The following is a 15114-nucleotide window of genomic DNA, read 5'->3' on the forward strand; positions in this document are numbered from 1 at the left end:
AGTCCTTGGGACATCATCCAAGTCATCGGGGTTCCCAAAGATGACCATGACATTAGGGAGGTGATGCTATGACATGTAAATGATTTGGATTTAAGTGAGGGAGGACCCTGCAAAGTTACCAGCCTTGCTTTCTCCACTTTCTCCTCTTGGGGAATAACCAGTGCAAAAAACACCAATATGGAAAACTGGAGCATTGGATGTAAAGAACAGAGAGTAGAATAATATGACTAGATTGTAGAGTACTTGGAAGGGAGTATCGTCTAAGACACGGCTGGGGAACTTGTAGTTTAGAGGCCACATGTGGCCCTCTAGGCCCTCAAGGGTGGCCCTTTCACTGAATCCAGATTTCACAGAACAAATCTCCTTAAGAAAACTGAAAATAAAGGAAGAAGTGTGGTTTTGAAATTAAGTCAACAAACATTTATTGCACTTACTATCCTTACTACACTTAGCGTGTGCTACAGGCCAGATAATGTGCTAAGTACTGGGAACATAAATAAGTAAGAGCTTATATTCTAATGGGGAAAGATGACACCTAAAAGCAAACTGAAAAAGGGAGAGGAGTGGGAAGATAGAAAAACACCCAGGCATGTCAAAGAAGTCTGCAGAGTCCTGAGTATGCCTGAGAGAAGAATGAAGACATGGTTGGTCTGGGTTTCCTCCTAAAAATGGAGGTTCTGGAAAGAACCAGCCAGTCAGAGAGAGAAGGTGCCTCTAATGAGACATCCATGAGTGGAATGAAACTTTCAGGGTAAAGAGGTTTCTGAAGCATGGTAGAGAAAGTTTAAAGATTCAGGAATATAGCCTGGAGAGGAATGAAGAGTTTTAAATATCAAATAAAAGAGTTTATTTTTGATTATAGACAAAATTGGATTTATTGAGAAATAGGGATCTATTTACCAGGTCTGTTTCAAGCCAATAATTAAGGAACTAAAATGAAATAAAATGCTTATAGATCACCCAGCACTAAATAAAAAAGAAGTTTATTTATTAATAGCATGGGAAGGATACTCAGCAAAGATATGACAAGGAATCGTGTAGATATAGCTTCCACCATCTCAATCTGAAAATAGGTCTAGTCAGAAGGGTATGTTGGGTCAGAATGTGTGATGAGCTTTATGGTAATGTTACATCTGCCAAGTCTAAGGAGCATAGACTCCTCATGGGCTGGTCTCTTTATTCCCTAGTCACTTCTGTGTGCCTCAGGCAACTCCCTAGGATTTATCTTAGATTAAGATGTTTGTGATCATGATCTTCCTTATTAGAAGGAGGTTTCTAAAAATTTCCCAATCTGTGCAGAGATGATGAAATAAAAAATCCTTCCCTTAGTTGTATGAGATAGGTAGGAAAGAGTGCAAATGTGTAATTCCTGAATACTGAATAAACGAAATAATATTTTTGAGTATTTTGTAAACCTTAAAGCACCATTTAAATGCTAGCTATTATTATTTCATAAGAAAATTGTAATTGTAATTAAGTTCATTTTAAAATTCATATCTAAGAAAAATTTTATCATTTAAACAAATTCAGGTCGCTCATCTGCTCACAGGGCTTTCAATGACATCTCACTAGTGTGGATCTCAATCTTCCTCTTCTACCACCTTCTTTGCAAAGAACAGGATATGAGGAAAGAAAGATCAGGGAGAGAGAGGATAAGATGAAAGAAAATACACAGTTAGCAATCATAACTGTAAAAGTGAATTGAATGAACTCAAAGGAGTCACCACCTTAATTTCTTCTGGTGAATTGGAGAACCATCAAGCCTTATCATTTGCCCTACCTCTACGCCCTTCAAACCTACAATATTGTCATTTGATGTACTAATGTGACCTAAGAACCACTGGGAATTGTCATCTGCCTTGTTGATGAATTTTCTTTTATGTGCTGTCTCCTTTGGCCTGCCCCCTGTCAACCTCCTCATACCTTTGAGAGCAGGGACTGACTCAATTTTTCTCTTTGTATCCTCTGATTTTAACACACAGTGTATGGAACAGAATAAGCACTTAATAAATGTAATTTGCTTATCTCTTTAAATCATGTCTTTTTTACTGTTGCCCTGTCTGAGATTATGATTTCTACCCCTACTTTTGTGATTTCATCTCAAGCATGATAATTTTTTTCTAGTCCATTATTTTAACTGTGTGAATCTTTAGATTTCAAATCTATTTATTATAAATAACACATTGCTGGATTCTGCTTTCTAAACCATTCTATCTACTTCCATTTTATGGGTGAGTTCATTCAATTCACTTTTACAATTATGATCGCTAATTGTGTATTTCCTTTCATCTTATCCTCTCTCTTCTTGCTCTTTGCTCATACCCTTTTCTTTGCAAAGAAGGTGGTGGAAGAGGAAGATTGAGATCCACACTACTGAGAGGTCATTGACATTCTCTGCTTTTTTTCTACTGTTCCTCCTCCCTTCCCTCTTCCAGATTGCTGAGTCTTTTGTCTTATAATCCTACCTTTAAGATCTCCCCCACTCCACCCCCAAGTTGAGGCTGGTTTTGTTTGTGACTCTTGCCCTCCTTGATTATGCTCACCTCTCATGTTTTCAACTGGAATACTTGAAAGTTCTCTATTTCATTAAAAATCTATTCTCTAACATTTCTCCCCTTACATTATACTTAGTCCTGCAGGGTGAATTATTCTTGGCTATAAGTCTTTATCTTTTGCCTTTTGGAATATAGTATTCCAATTTTTTTCCTGCTTTGTCTTGTCCCATACTAATTTGGTTCTTTGCTGCTTGAACTCTTTTTTTTTGGCTGCTTGCACATGTTTTTAATTAAGAAATTTTTTTCCCCTTTACCAGGAGCTCAGGATTTGAGCCATGATATTTTGGAGAGTTTTCATTTTAGAGTTTTCCAGGAATCAATCGATGGAATCTTCTTTTTTTCAGTTTACTCACTTGTTCTCATAAATTTGAAGAGTTTTCATTAATGATTTCTTGAAATAAGGCATGGTATTTTGGGGGGGAGGGAGAGGGGAAGGGTTATGGTTTTCATGTAGTCTTTGTGATTTGTAACATATGTGTTCTTCACATATCTTTGGGTCAATTAGTTTTGACAAAAGATATTTTTATTTTTTAGCCTTTCAATTTTGTTCTAATATTTACTTCATGGAATCATTGTCTATTGTTATGGTCTTTGTGTGGTCTACTCTTGGACAGCTAGGTGGCACAGTGGAAAGAGTGCTAGGTTTGGAGTCCTGACACTTACTACCTGTATGACCCTGGGCAAGTCACTTTATCCTGTTTGCCTCAGTTTTCTCATTTGTAAAATGAGCTGGAGAAGGAAATGGCAAATCACTCTATTATCTTTGCCAAGAAAACCTCAAATGGAGTCGCAAAGAGTGAGATACAACTGAACAAGAGCTACGTGGTCTATTCTGGTTTTCAGGGAGTCCACTACTTGGGCAATGTTTTCTACCTTCTGGTTTAAGCTATTTCTTCTGCTTCCAATTCTTTCCTTTAGAGCCTCCTATTTTACTTATAATTCTGTTTTCATTCTTGCTTTATTTCTTTCAGATTCTTTTAGTAGTTTTTGTGATAAAGCTATTTTTTCCCTTCTTTGAGGCTCTGCTTGTAATTGCTGTGGAATTACTCTCTTCTGTGTTTCCTTCTTTGGTGATTATTAACCCATAATATTTCTTAATACAATTGAGTTTTCTTCTGTTTAATCCCATCTCTAGTCTCAATCTCATTGATTTGCTATTCTGTGCCAGGGTTAGTATGTGTCCTTCTCATGCACTTAGATGAGAGTGTGTAATCAAGCCCTGACATACTTTCCTGGATGCCTGATACTGGCTTTTCCTTTCCCTTGGTGCATTTGTGCTTAAATGGCAGGCTTAAATGACCCTGCTCAGATCTCTGTGGTTGACTCTCCTTGATCAAGGCATTGCTATGGTTTTCTACCCCCTCTCTTTCTTCCCTTCCCCCACCAGGGCACTGTAGCTTTTATCTCCCCTGTGGCTTCTCTGTTTGGGGCCTGGCTTGGACTTCTAGTTTATTTACTGGAGCTAGTGCTGGCTACTCTGGCAGGATCCTTCTTCCAGTGTCCACAGGCTTTGGCTATCTTTGTGTGCAGTTCTGGGCTGGATAAAGGAGCTTACTGATATTTTTCTGTGAATTTCTTGATTCCTATTCAACTTGGTTCTCTTTCTAGATCACTTCTGGAATAAAAGGAGGAGAATTGGGCTCTGTAGACCTTTCCCTTAGTTGTCTTAAAGAAAATCTATAATGTTCCCCTTCCCCAAACTTTTTGAGTGCTTAATATATCTTAACTAAACAATCAATAATAAGCATTTATTAAGTGGTTACATTGTGCTAGACTTTTGACTAAGCACTGAGGATATAAAAGCAAACACAATACAATACTGGCTAAGGAAAAGGAACAGTCACTGAGAATTATTTTCTTATTCTAGAATAATTTTAGGCCATAATAATAGCTATTCAGGAAAATATACAAGTTGACCACCACCATCATCATTATCTATCTATCTATCTATCTATCTATCTATCTATCTATCTATCTATGTATCTATCTATGTATCTATCTATCTATCTATCTATCTATCTATGTATCTATCTATGTATCTATCTATGTATCTATGTATCTATCTATCCATCTATCTGTGTATGTATGTATGTATGTATGTATGTGTCTGTCTATCTATCTATCTATCTATCTATCTATCTATCTATCTATCTATCTATCTATCTATCATTAACCCTTTTCAAAAAGCTGTACTTGAAAAAGTGCCCACGGTACTTAATGGCAAATTTGTCACTATTATCCGGTTTACCATGTGGTACCCTGCTAACTGCATACTGGGATGCCCGATCTGTACAGTGATGTGGGAGTATAAGAGATGCGCCTCCATCCGGATTCAAATTTTTGTACTCTTTCCAGCAACCATTTATCACGCGTCCTCCTCACCCCACGTACGTAGGAGTGTTCACGGATGTGTTTTCTTTTAAATGCATTCTACCATATTGTGGAGAACTTTTTTTTTTTAAACCAAGGACTGAATTGTCTGCGTTCCTTAAAGCTCCACACATACTTTTTAACCCATTCGTTTCTCTCAATTAGTACCCTCCCTCCCCGCCTGCCCTCCAGACCGGCTGGGTACCAGACAATTCCACGTGCCCGCCCTAACTCCGGGAGGAAAGTAGCATTGTCGAAGTTTAGAAAAGGATGGAAAAAAATAGAGTTGTCCCTTTAAGAACCTCCTTTCCATTTTACTCTATGTTTACATAACATAGGGGACGATTCCAACGTCGACCTCACCAGGGGGAGGCTGTCTCTGTTCTTTTCTTTCTTTTATTGGGGGGGTTAGGGGGCGGCTACGGGGTGTGTGTGGGGGGGTGAGGCCTCCGCTGCCCCACGTGCTTCGAAAGGGGGAGTCCGGTCCGGTCCGCTCCGAGTTGCTCCCGGGGGCGGGCTTGGGGCGGCTGCCTGCGGCCGGAGGCGGGGGTGGCTCCGCCGGGCTGCTGTTCGCTCCTCCCCCGCCCGCGCTCCTCCTCCGGCTGGCAGGTCGCTGGTCGTCCGCTTGCCTCGGGCCCCCGTCGCTCCGGACCGCCTCTGGGCTTCGCGCGGTGGTCGCCTCGGGAGGAGCGCGGGCTTGGTCCGGGGTCCCGGCGGGCGCGCGGGCGCGGAGCCCGGGAGTCAAGACGGAGCCGCTCGGGGACTGGCCGCCCCGCGGCCCCCTCGCCGCCGTCCCTTTCCCCAGCTCGCTGGCTCCCTTCTCCGTATGGGATTGTAGCCGGGGCGCGGACCCGGCGGGGATCGCGGAGGCGGCGGCGCCCGCGGGGCCGGAGCCGCTGGAGCCCGCGGAGGACGAGGATCGGGAGGACGAGGAGGGAGCCGACCTTGGCTCCATGTTCGCCCCCGGTCCGGAGGAGCCCTGCGCCCCTAGCCAAGAGCCGCGGAAATACGGAGAGCTCGTGGTGCTGGGGTGAGTGAGGGCCCTCGAGCGCCACCCCACCCCGGGCATCCCCGTGGGGGTCGGCTCACTCGGTGCGCCAGCACACATTTATGAAGTGCCTACTGTGTGCCCAGCTCTGTGCCGAGCGCTGGGGATACAAAGAAAGGTAGAAGACGGTACCTACCCTGGAGGAGCTCCCCAGTCCTGGGGCAGACTGCGTGCCCAGGAGCTGTGTGCTGGAGAGAGGGGAGGGATCCGCCGGGGGGAGGCCCGAGAATTAGGGGGCTGGGGCAGAGTGGAGCTACAGCTGGGGCCTTTGTGGGGCAAGCTTGAGAGGCACGTGTGTGTGTCTGTGTCTCTGTGTGTCTGTGTGTGTTATTCGTGGGAGTCTCTTTCCAAGCGCCCTTAAATGTAGGGTACCGGGGGAAGTGTGTGTATGGGGGCTGGGGGAGGGCGTTGTGGGAACTTCTACCTTGTCCCTGGGCCTCTGGGGCTGCTGTTGGGGTAAGGGGTTGTGTGTCTGGTTGCTGCTCTGCTTATTCTAAATTGCCGGGCCTAATCTATCCGCTCCTCCTCCCCCTCTCCTCCTTCCTCTTTCCCCTCTTCTCGTCTTCCTCCTTGCCCCCTTTTCTCTTCCTCCTCCCTTTCCCTCTCCCTTTCCCTCTTCTTCCTCTTTCTCTCCTTTCTCCCTCTCATCTTTCTCCTCCTCCCTTCTATCCCTCCTCCTCCCCTCTTTTTTCTCCTTTCCTCTCCATTTTCATCTCTTCCTTTGGGACATAGAAGTCTAGGGAAGTTCCAGGGCTGGAGGATTTGTGCGGATGTGACCTGGAGGCGGGGAGGGCAGAATAAAGTTTGCGTGAATCTCTGGCGGGCCAGGTATGGGGGCTGGAGGAATGCGTTATTCTGGGTCCTAGGGAGAGGCGGCCGTGGACTAAGGTTACTTTCTGTGATATCGAGGGAGGACTGGGTTCTAGGGCTAGGATATTAGTAGCAACATGTCCTGGAGTGGGGAGCATGGGGGTGTGTATGGGCGTGGAACAGTGAATCGCCGGCCGGTTCTAGAGCTGGAGGATCGGTAGTGATGGGGCTTTATCCGCTGTGGGAGGCAGAGGTCTGGGTGGATCGGGAGTCCTGCGGTCTGGGAGGTGGAGAGTTTCTGAGGAGCACTGGGAGTAATGAGAGGAGCTGCTCTGGCAGGGAGCAGTGGGAGGCGATTCCTGCTCCCCGAGGGAAAATGAGGCTCCGTGGTTTTCTTTTTTTTCTTCTGGGCACCATCATCTCCCTTCTTGTGGTCCTTTTTGTTCAGTGGGCTCAGACAGACAGATGCTGAGACTTTTGGGGATGGGTACTAATTTGCTTCCCAACGTGGGAAGAAGCAGGCAATTATTCACCTACATTGTTATGGTGACGGGAGTGGTTACAGTCTGGGGAAGGCCCCGTGGTGAGCTGTCTGGACCGAACCCGCCGGCTTGGCCTTCTGTGAACTTTTCCCCATTGGGAGTTGACGAGTTCAGCGGGTCCAGGAGTTAGGAGCTGGCTCCTTCTTGCTTTGTGGGGCCCGGGGTCAGGGCTGGGCTCCGGAATGGGAGCGAAGCTGTGTTCTGTGGACGCTGGCGCTCCATCTCCCAGCTGGGGGGCATCCCCAGGAGGAGTGCTCCCCAGTCGCCAGGGAGGCACAGCCCTCAGACCCTCCTGGAGGCAGCTGCAAGGGGCTCACAGAGCTTTAGCTCGGTTCTCTCTACTGGTGAAGATCACATTCTGAAGATAGTAATTATCCATAATCATGAAACTGACACAACTAGAGACCTCATTTTATCTACTGTTTCCTTATCACGTTTTCCATTCTTTATCCTTAACAAATAGATAAAGGACTGTAGGGGAGAAAGTGGGTAAGAAAAGGGCATATTTTGGGAGGCAGAAGATAATACCAATGTGGAAACGTTTATTTTCTTGTTCAGAGATAGAATTCTGAGATACGTTCTTTTTTAGTTAAAATAATGTGAAAATTTTTTTTTCAGGGCATCATAAATACTGGTGAGGAAAAGGTACATGGGCAAAATAAAAGGCTTCTGACTTGATTATCAAAAAGCTCAGTTATTCTACAGAAGTGATAATGTATATATTCTTTAAGGTTTCCTAAGCGTTCTGTGTTATCTCATTTGATCCTCAAAACAGTCATGTGATAGAGATATCAGACACATTATTAGACCTCCTTTATGTATGAGAAAACTGAAGTTTGGAGGTGTTAAGTGAAACTTGTCTATGGTCACCCAATTAGTAAGTTTTTGGAGATGGGATTAGAATTTAGATCTCTTCTGACTCCCAAGTTCAGAGAGAGCTCCTGCTGTCTGTATGCAGTCTTTATTTTAATAACTGAAGTTTAAGTACCACTTAATACAATTTTTGTTACAAAAATGTATCAGAACTTTAAAACAGAGGAACATATAGGATGGATTTCTAGACAAGTTACAACTCAGTATTTTCAAGTCCTTACTCTTTCTACCCCTTTTCTATTTCTGGAATGTTAGGAGCATTCACCATTTTTAGACAGGTTTCAAGATAGGCATTTTTCTTCATTACAAAAAAAATTGCATTAAAAATGTTGTGAATGGTAGAGATATGGGAGATGACTGAAAACATTCAGTCCTGACTTTTGAACTGTTTTATGCATGCTGAAACTAACCATTCTAGTAGTAGTTAGTAATATTTATATCACTGGCTTGGAAGTAAATTTAACTCAACCTCTTGTGAAAGATTCCTCAGAACTCTTTAAAAATATATATATTTTTGTTGTTGAGGAGGTCAATGATGAAATGTTTCAAAGAAACATTGTGTTTATAATGAAAAGGGAGGGTATCCTGTAACTGAAGAGCATTTTTTTGTTCTGTGGCATACTATGTTTAATCATTAAATAGGCTACATTAATTTGACGCCCAATGAAAGGTTATATTGCTAGAAAATATATTTCTTTTGCTGACAACTTTTGCCAGTAGGAATAAAATTTGGTTTAAATTGATTAAATTTACGAAAACTTTACCTGAAAAAGTTGAGAGGTATTCCTTGCCTTCATTCATTACTTCTGAAAGTGGAGGTCCATTTTTTGTTTGAAGACCACTTTGTTTTTCAGTTGTCTAATTCTTTGTGTCCCTGTTCAGGGTTTTCTTGCCTGTGGTTTCCCATTTCCTTTTCCAGTTCATTTTACAGATGAGGAACTGAGGTAGACAATGTTGAGTGATTTGGCCAGGGTCACACAGCTAGTAAGTATCTGAGGCCAGAATTGAATTTGGAAAGATGTCTTCCTGACTCCAGGCCCTCCAACTCTATTGATTGAGCCATCTAGCTGCTCCTTGAAGACCTTTAGTGATAAGAAACTATCTTCCATTTAGCTTTACTTCCCTCCTGGTCTTTTTTGCCTTCTTAATTCTCCCCCTCCCATCTCTTCCCCTCCACTCCATTTTAAATTTCTGGACAGTGCTAATTGTTTGGGAGGTTTCTTCCCCCCCTTTATAGTTAATCAGCCCCTAGGTGGTTCAGTAGAATGCTGTCTGGAGTCAAGAAGACCTGAGTTCAAACCTTACCTCAGACTCATAACTAGCTATTAGGCAAGTCACTTAATCTGTCTGCTTCTATGATCTCAACTGTAAAATGAGGATAATAATAACACCTACCTACCAGTGTTTTTATGAGGATTAAATGAGATAATACACTGCCTGGCACATGGTAGCACCTACTTCCTTCCTTGCTACTCTAAATTTACATCCTAGTAATTCCCATGCTTTGGTTATAGTTCTACCTTTTTGGCAAAATCAGAACAAATTTAAACCCTTTTTCACTTTATATGTTTGTTCATTAAGGAAATGGAGATCTCTCATGCTGCCAAAAAAAATCTTCAAGAGGCACAAGTCTCATCATATTACTTCCTTGCTTAAAAGCCTTCAGGGGCTCCCTATGGTCTCTAGGATAAAATGCACATTCCTTAGCATGATATTTAAAGCCTTAAAATCTATTTCAATCTGGCTTCATTCTCTTTTCGACTTTGTCACACACTGCTTCCCTTCATGTGCCAAATTGAACAGGTAGCTTTCTTTCCAACTCAACATGGCATTTTTTCTGCCATTTTGTAGGAAGAGGATTTACCCAAATTCCACTGGATACTGAATAGTCTTCCTTTTCCTTCATTTCTGCCTTTTGGAATGTTTTGTGTTCTTATTTTACTTTGTCTCACCTCAAGTGCTTATCCTTTATCCCTCCACTTAGTGCTTTTCCTAAAACACTTTGTCTTATCTCTCTTGTTCATCATTTGTTTAAATTTGTTCTGTTTTTGCCAGAAAGACAGAACTGTAACCAAAGCTTGGGAAATACTGGGATGTAAATTTAGATTAGGAAGGAAGAAAGAAAACATGCTCTTCTGTGTGCTAGGCATTGTCCTATCTCATTTGACCCTCATAAAAACACTGATAAGTAGGTATTATTATTCTCTTTTTTTACCTTTGCTGTATTTACATATTGTCCAAATTATGTACACCTCGAAGAATGTTAGCACTTTCAGGGTAAAGGAAGGGGCTGCTTTTTCCCCCCATAATAGTTCCCAGTGCTTAAAAAATGTTTTTCCACATAGTTCTCAACAAATGTTTTCTGAATTAAAGTTGAATTGAATTTTCAATATTGACAAAGTGTTGTGGCTGTTAGTATTAAACTCTCAAAACTCTTAACCCTTTAAATGCATATGGTGTTAGGTCTTTTATTCTGCTTTAAGAACTAGAGCAACTCAAAGTCCAGTTCTGTGGTTTGTAAGTTCTCTGAAAACATAATAAAATATGAGCAGCCATTCTACATTGTAAAATAAAGAGATAAAATAAGCATTCTAAAGAACATCTGTTAATATAGTTTGCAGTAAGGCAGTCATATTGTTGGAGGTTTAGATGCCTTTATATTCATAAAAGTCACAGAAGAGTATCATAGTTAGGACTCTTGTGTCAATTGCTTAATTAACAATTAGGTATAAACAGCAATTCACCATTTATATTGAGTGGTTTTATTTACCATATTATCAAATTGTTCAAAGAACTTGTCAGATTAAATTGTGAATACCCATTTTTTTTTTTTTTTTTTGCTGTTGACTAAGAGGTGATATTCAGTGGCACTAAGTGCCTCAAAAATGAACCGGGAATAGTTGAAATTAAAACAGAGGCCCCCCCCCAAAAAACAAAAAAAAGTGTAGCATTCTGAATTTTTGTACATTCTTAAAATTCTACTGATAGAATTTAAATAGGAAAGCTTCTTGGGTATTAATGTTCCAAACCTTTCCCCTAGCCTGTTACCTTCTCTCTCTCAACAGTGGATTTTGCCTCCTACTTTATTGAATTTTTAGTTCTCTTTTGTCCCCCTAATTTTATACTTTAAAACACTTCTCAATCAATCTCTGTTTTTTCATCCTTTGTATTCTTGATCCCACTGGAACTGTCTCCTTAGCCTTGGATCATTCCATTACTTACCTCTCCTTTAATTTCTCCCTATCTCCTGGCTCTTTCTCCTGCCCGTGTACTTAACTGGATCTCTGCCAAAAGGGTGGCCTCAGTTTTATAAGGTCATGATTGTTTAGTGCATTGATTAGAATTCTTAAATCTTTCAGGTTGTTCTTTATAATTTGTGTTCAGTGTATAAATTGTTCTAGATCTGCTCACTTCTCTCAGTAACATTTCATTGAACTCTTATAGATTTTTCTGAATTCATTTCTTTAATCATTTCTTCCTTCACGAATAATATTCCATTTTATTTGTCATATGGTAAGTTTCTTTGTCACTGATATTTTTTTTCCCTTTGACTTGGAAGCTCTGGATTTTACCTATGACACTGGAGGTTTCTTTCAGGAGGTGTCTGGTAGATTCTTCCTATTTTTATTTAGCCTTCAGATTCTGGCAAATCTTATCCTAGTTTTGTTTTGTTTTTTTTTTGTTTTTTTTTTTTTTGCTATCACTTTCAAGAATAATGATTTTTATGGTATGTTACCTTTCCTTGCCTTGTTTTCCAGGCCAGTCACTTTTTTTTTATAGTAAATACCTTACATTTTCTTCTATTCTTTTGATTAGAAAAATATTTCTTGTTTTCTGTAGTTAATGACATCTGTTGGTCTGTTTTATTTTTTATGGGTACCACTTCTTGTGTAAGATTTTCTATCTTCTGCCCTAAGCTCTCTATTTTCCTTTCAGTTCTTTATTCCAAAGCTCTTACTTAATTTACATGATTCCATTTTTTTTTATCCCTTTTTTAATTTCTTCCAGGTGCTCTTTTGTAGTCTTTGTGGCCAAACTGTTTTTTTTTTCTCCAAGTCTTTGATATGTTTTTTTTACTCCTTATTTATCTCCTGACCCTTAATATTTCTTCATGGTGTTCCATATCTTTATTTTATTCATTTGAATTGTTGTGTGAGGTCCAGTCTCTATCCCATCTTGTACTCTTAATCAGTCTGGTCCTGACAATTTTCTGGCTCTTTCTTCACCTCTGCCTTCCCTGGTATGACTGTTCTCAAACTCTGACTTTTATTTGCCCCTCCCCACCCCGTTTTACCAGTTAGCTGTTCCCATCTAGAGCTGTGGCGGTGATGGTCCATTCCCCATGAGACTTCTCAACTCTGATTGTTGCCAGAGGCAACTTCTACCTCTCTCTCCTATTCTCTGGCCTTTCATATAACACTTTAAAATTTATGAAGCACTTTCCTCACAATCCTATGAAGTAGGTAGTTGTAATATCCTCATTTTGTAGATGAGGGAACTTAAGGTTTCTCTGGATCTTTCATAATCAAAGCTGGCACGTAAGCTGGAATGAAAGGGAATAAATATTATGGGACCCTTCATCAGATAGGAAGATAAAAGACTACAAATAGAATCCCAAATTTATGATATCCTCTAAAGTCATCCTGCCAAAGATGTTGTTAACAAATGTTCTGAGACCTATAATATTTCGTTTTAGCATAATTAATCAGAAAGGTGAAGTTATTGCTATTAGAGGAAAATTAACCAATGTCCTGGGGAAAAATGAACTGGTGGATTTCATTGGTTATTAATTTTTCACCTTCTGTCAGGTGAACTAAATAAAATTGTCAGCATAAAAAGTTAGAACTGGAATTTGAAACCTGGTTAGTAAAAAATCACTGGACTCTAGGAATCAGTTTTCACAGAGTCATAGAGCAATAGAATTGGAAGGGACCTCAGAGGTCACTGTATCCAACCTATATCTGAACAAAATTCCTCTTTATGGCATCCCCAATATATGGTCATTGGTGTTTGTTTGAAGAACTCTGGTGAGGAAACACAACAGCACTCTAAGATCATTTCACTTATGGAGAATTCTGTAGTTTTTCCTGGCATCCAACATAAATTTTCCTTTTCACAACTTTTACCCATTGCTCCTGCTTCTGCTGCCTGGGACCAAAAGGAATAGGTTTAATTCCTCTTTCTTGAGGGTCTTCTCCCAGTTTGATTTTTTTTTTAATTTTTTGATTAAAGGGTCAATCCCTTGAGCAACTGCTTAAAGAAGCCTATTCATTGAATGGGTATATCCCACTCAAAGTGAGAATGCTATAGGACCTTAGCCTGAAAGGGCCAGGGTCTCACTTTGCATCCTGGGCCATCTCTAATCATCTTGATGAATATCAGGCCACTGGACCCAGATGGCTCAGGAGAAGAAAGTGAGGTTGGTGACTTTGCATAGCCCTCCCTCACTCAAATCAAAGTCAACTGAAGTCATGTCATCATCTTGATGTCTTTGAGAACAAAGGACAAACTCAACAACAACACAAGCATTTCTGATAGTTAAAGACAACGTGTCTGTCTTAAGTCTTCCTTTCTTTCGGGTAAGCATATGCATTTACTTCAAATGAAACTCATAGCATGACTTGAGGCCCTTCACCATCCTGGTTACTGTCTAATGGTTCTCTGATTGTCAATGTCTGATTATCAGTATCATTCCTAAAATGGAAATGAGTGGTACCTAGAATTGAACACAACACTCCAGATGTGGTCTGACAAGGGGAAGAATATTGTGGGGATGCCACTTACTTAGACACAACATTGCTTAGTATAGATAGATATACACTTAAATAATTGCTTTGTACTGTGCTTAAGGCTGGAGTACAAGTACAAGCAAGTAGGACAGTCCCTACCCACCCAGGAATTTGCATTCTAATGGGGGAATTCAATACAGATAGTGGTGCTGGGATTGGAGGAGGGTGCAGGAGTTTGAAGGATACATTTGCCCAGTCCGTGAGGCAATTGAAAGGAAGAGTCCACAGAGAGTTCAGGTCAGAGTGAGGTAAACAATAACAACCATGACTGGGTGTTGAGCTTGTAAAATTCCCAGGTTTTTTTTTTTTAAAGGAACTGTTTTATATTCATTCCTCCTCCATTTTATATTTCTGAAGGTGATTATTTGAACCCATAAAGACCTTACATCTATCTCTGTGGAAGTTCATCCTATTAGAATTGGGCCAAAATTCTAGTCTAGAATTCTAGATTGTTTTTGAATCTTGAATGTCATCCAACCTGTGTTGATCTGGCTTTGTGTATTTGTAAACTTGATAAGCGTGCCAGCTATCATATAGCCAAACAGATTTTGGGACCATTCCAGTAAAACAGGAGTCCTTAAACCTGGGGTCTACTAACTTGTTTTAAAAAATATTTTGTTAATTATATTTAATGTATTTGGTTTCTTTTGCAAGTCTATGTGTTTTATTTGATACATTTAAAATATTATTCTGCAAAAGAGCATACTCTTCCCTAGACTGCCAAAGGGGCTATGACACAATAATCAATTAATCAATAAATATTTTAAGAACATCTACTGTGTGCCAGGCACTGTGCTAAGTTATAACCTCTGCAAGAGGGATTACCTTCCACGTTGACATTGAACCATTAATATCTCTACTATGAAGGTCTGAACATTCAATGAGTTTTCAATCCATCTAACGATGCATGCTGTCATAGAACCCAAATATCTTGAACCATTTCTACAAGAATAGGAACAAGAGAGACAAATTTATATAGACAGCATCTGATTGATCAGTCCAGTGATACTCTCAAAAAGGAGATGAGTTTAGTTAGGTATAATCTCTTCTTGATGAAGTCATATAGTTGCCTTTTTAGGTTTTTAGTGATCATAATACGTTTTGGAATCTTACTAATTATTAAAGTC

The 15114-nt window shown here is 40.6% G+C and overlaps 1 protein-coding gene across 1 annotated transcript in view; it reads left to right on the plus strand.

Annotated features, from left to right (window-relative positions):
• The first annotated feature begins 5464 nt into the window (after positions 1 to 5464).
• The window catches only part of PELI2 (pellino E3 ubiquitin protein ligase family member 2), a 118350-nt gene continuing 108700 nt past the window's right edge, over positions 5465 to 15114 (plus strand). The window contains exon 1 of the mRNA XM_072629301.1: positions 5465 to 5955. Coding sequence (XP_072485402.1) covers positions 5879 to 5955 — 77 coding nt within the window. The 5' untranslated portion in view covers positions 5465 to 5878. The remainder of the gene's footprint in view (positions 5956 to 15114) is intronic.

The sequence above is a fragment of the Notamacropus eugenii genome, chromosome 1, assembly GCF_028372415.1.
Source record: "Notamacropus eugenii isolate mMacEug1 chromosome 1, mMacEug1.pri_v2, whole genome shotgun sequence".
Lineage (NCBI taxonomy): Eukaryota > Metazoa > Chordata > Mammalia > Diprotodontia > Macropodidae > Notamacropus > Notamacropus eugenii.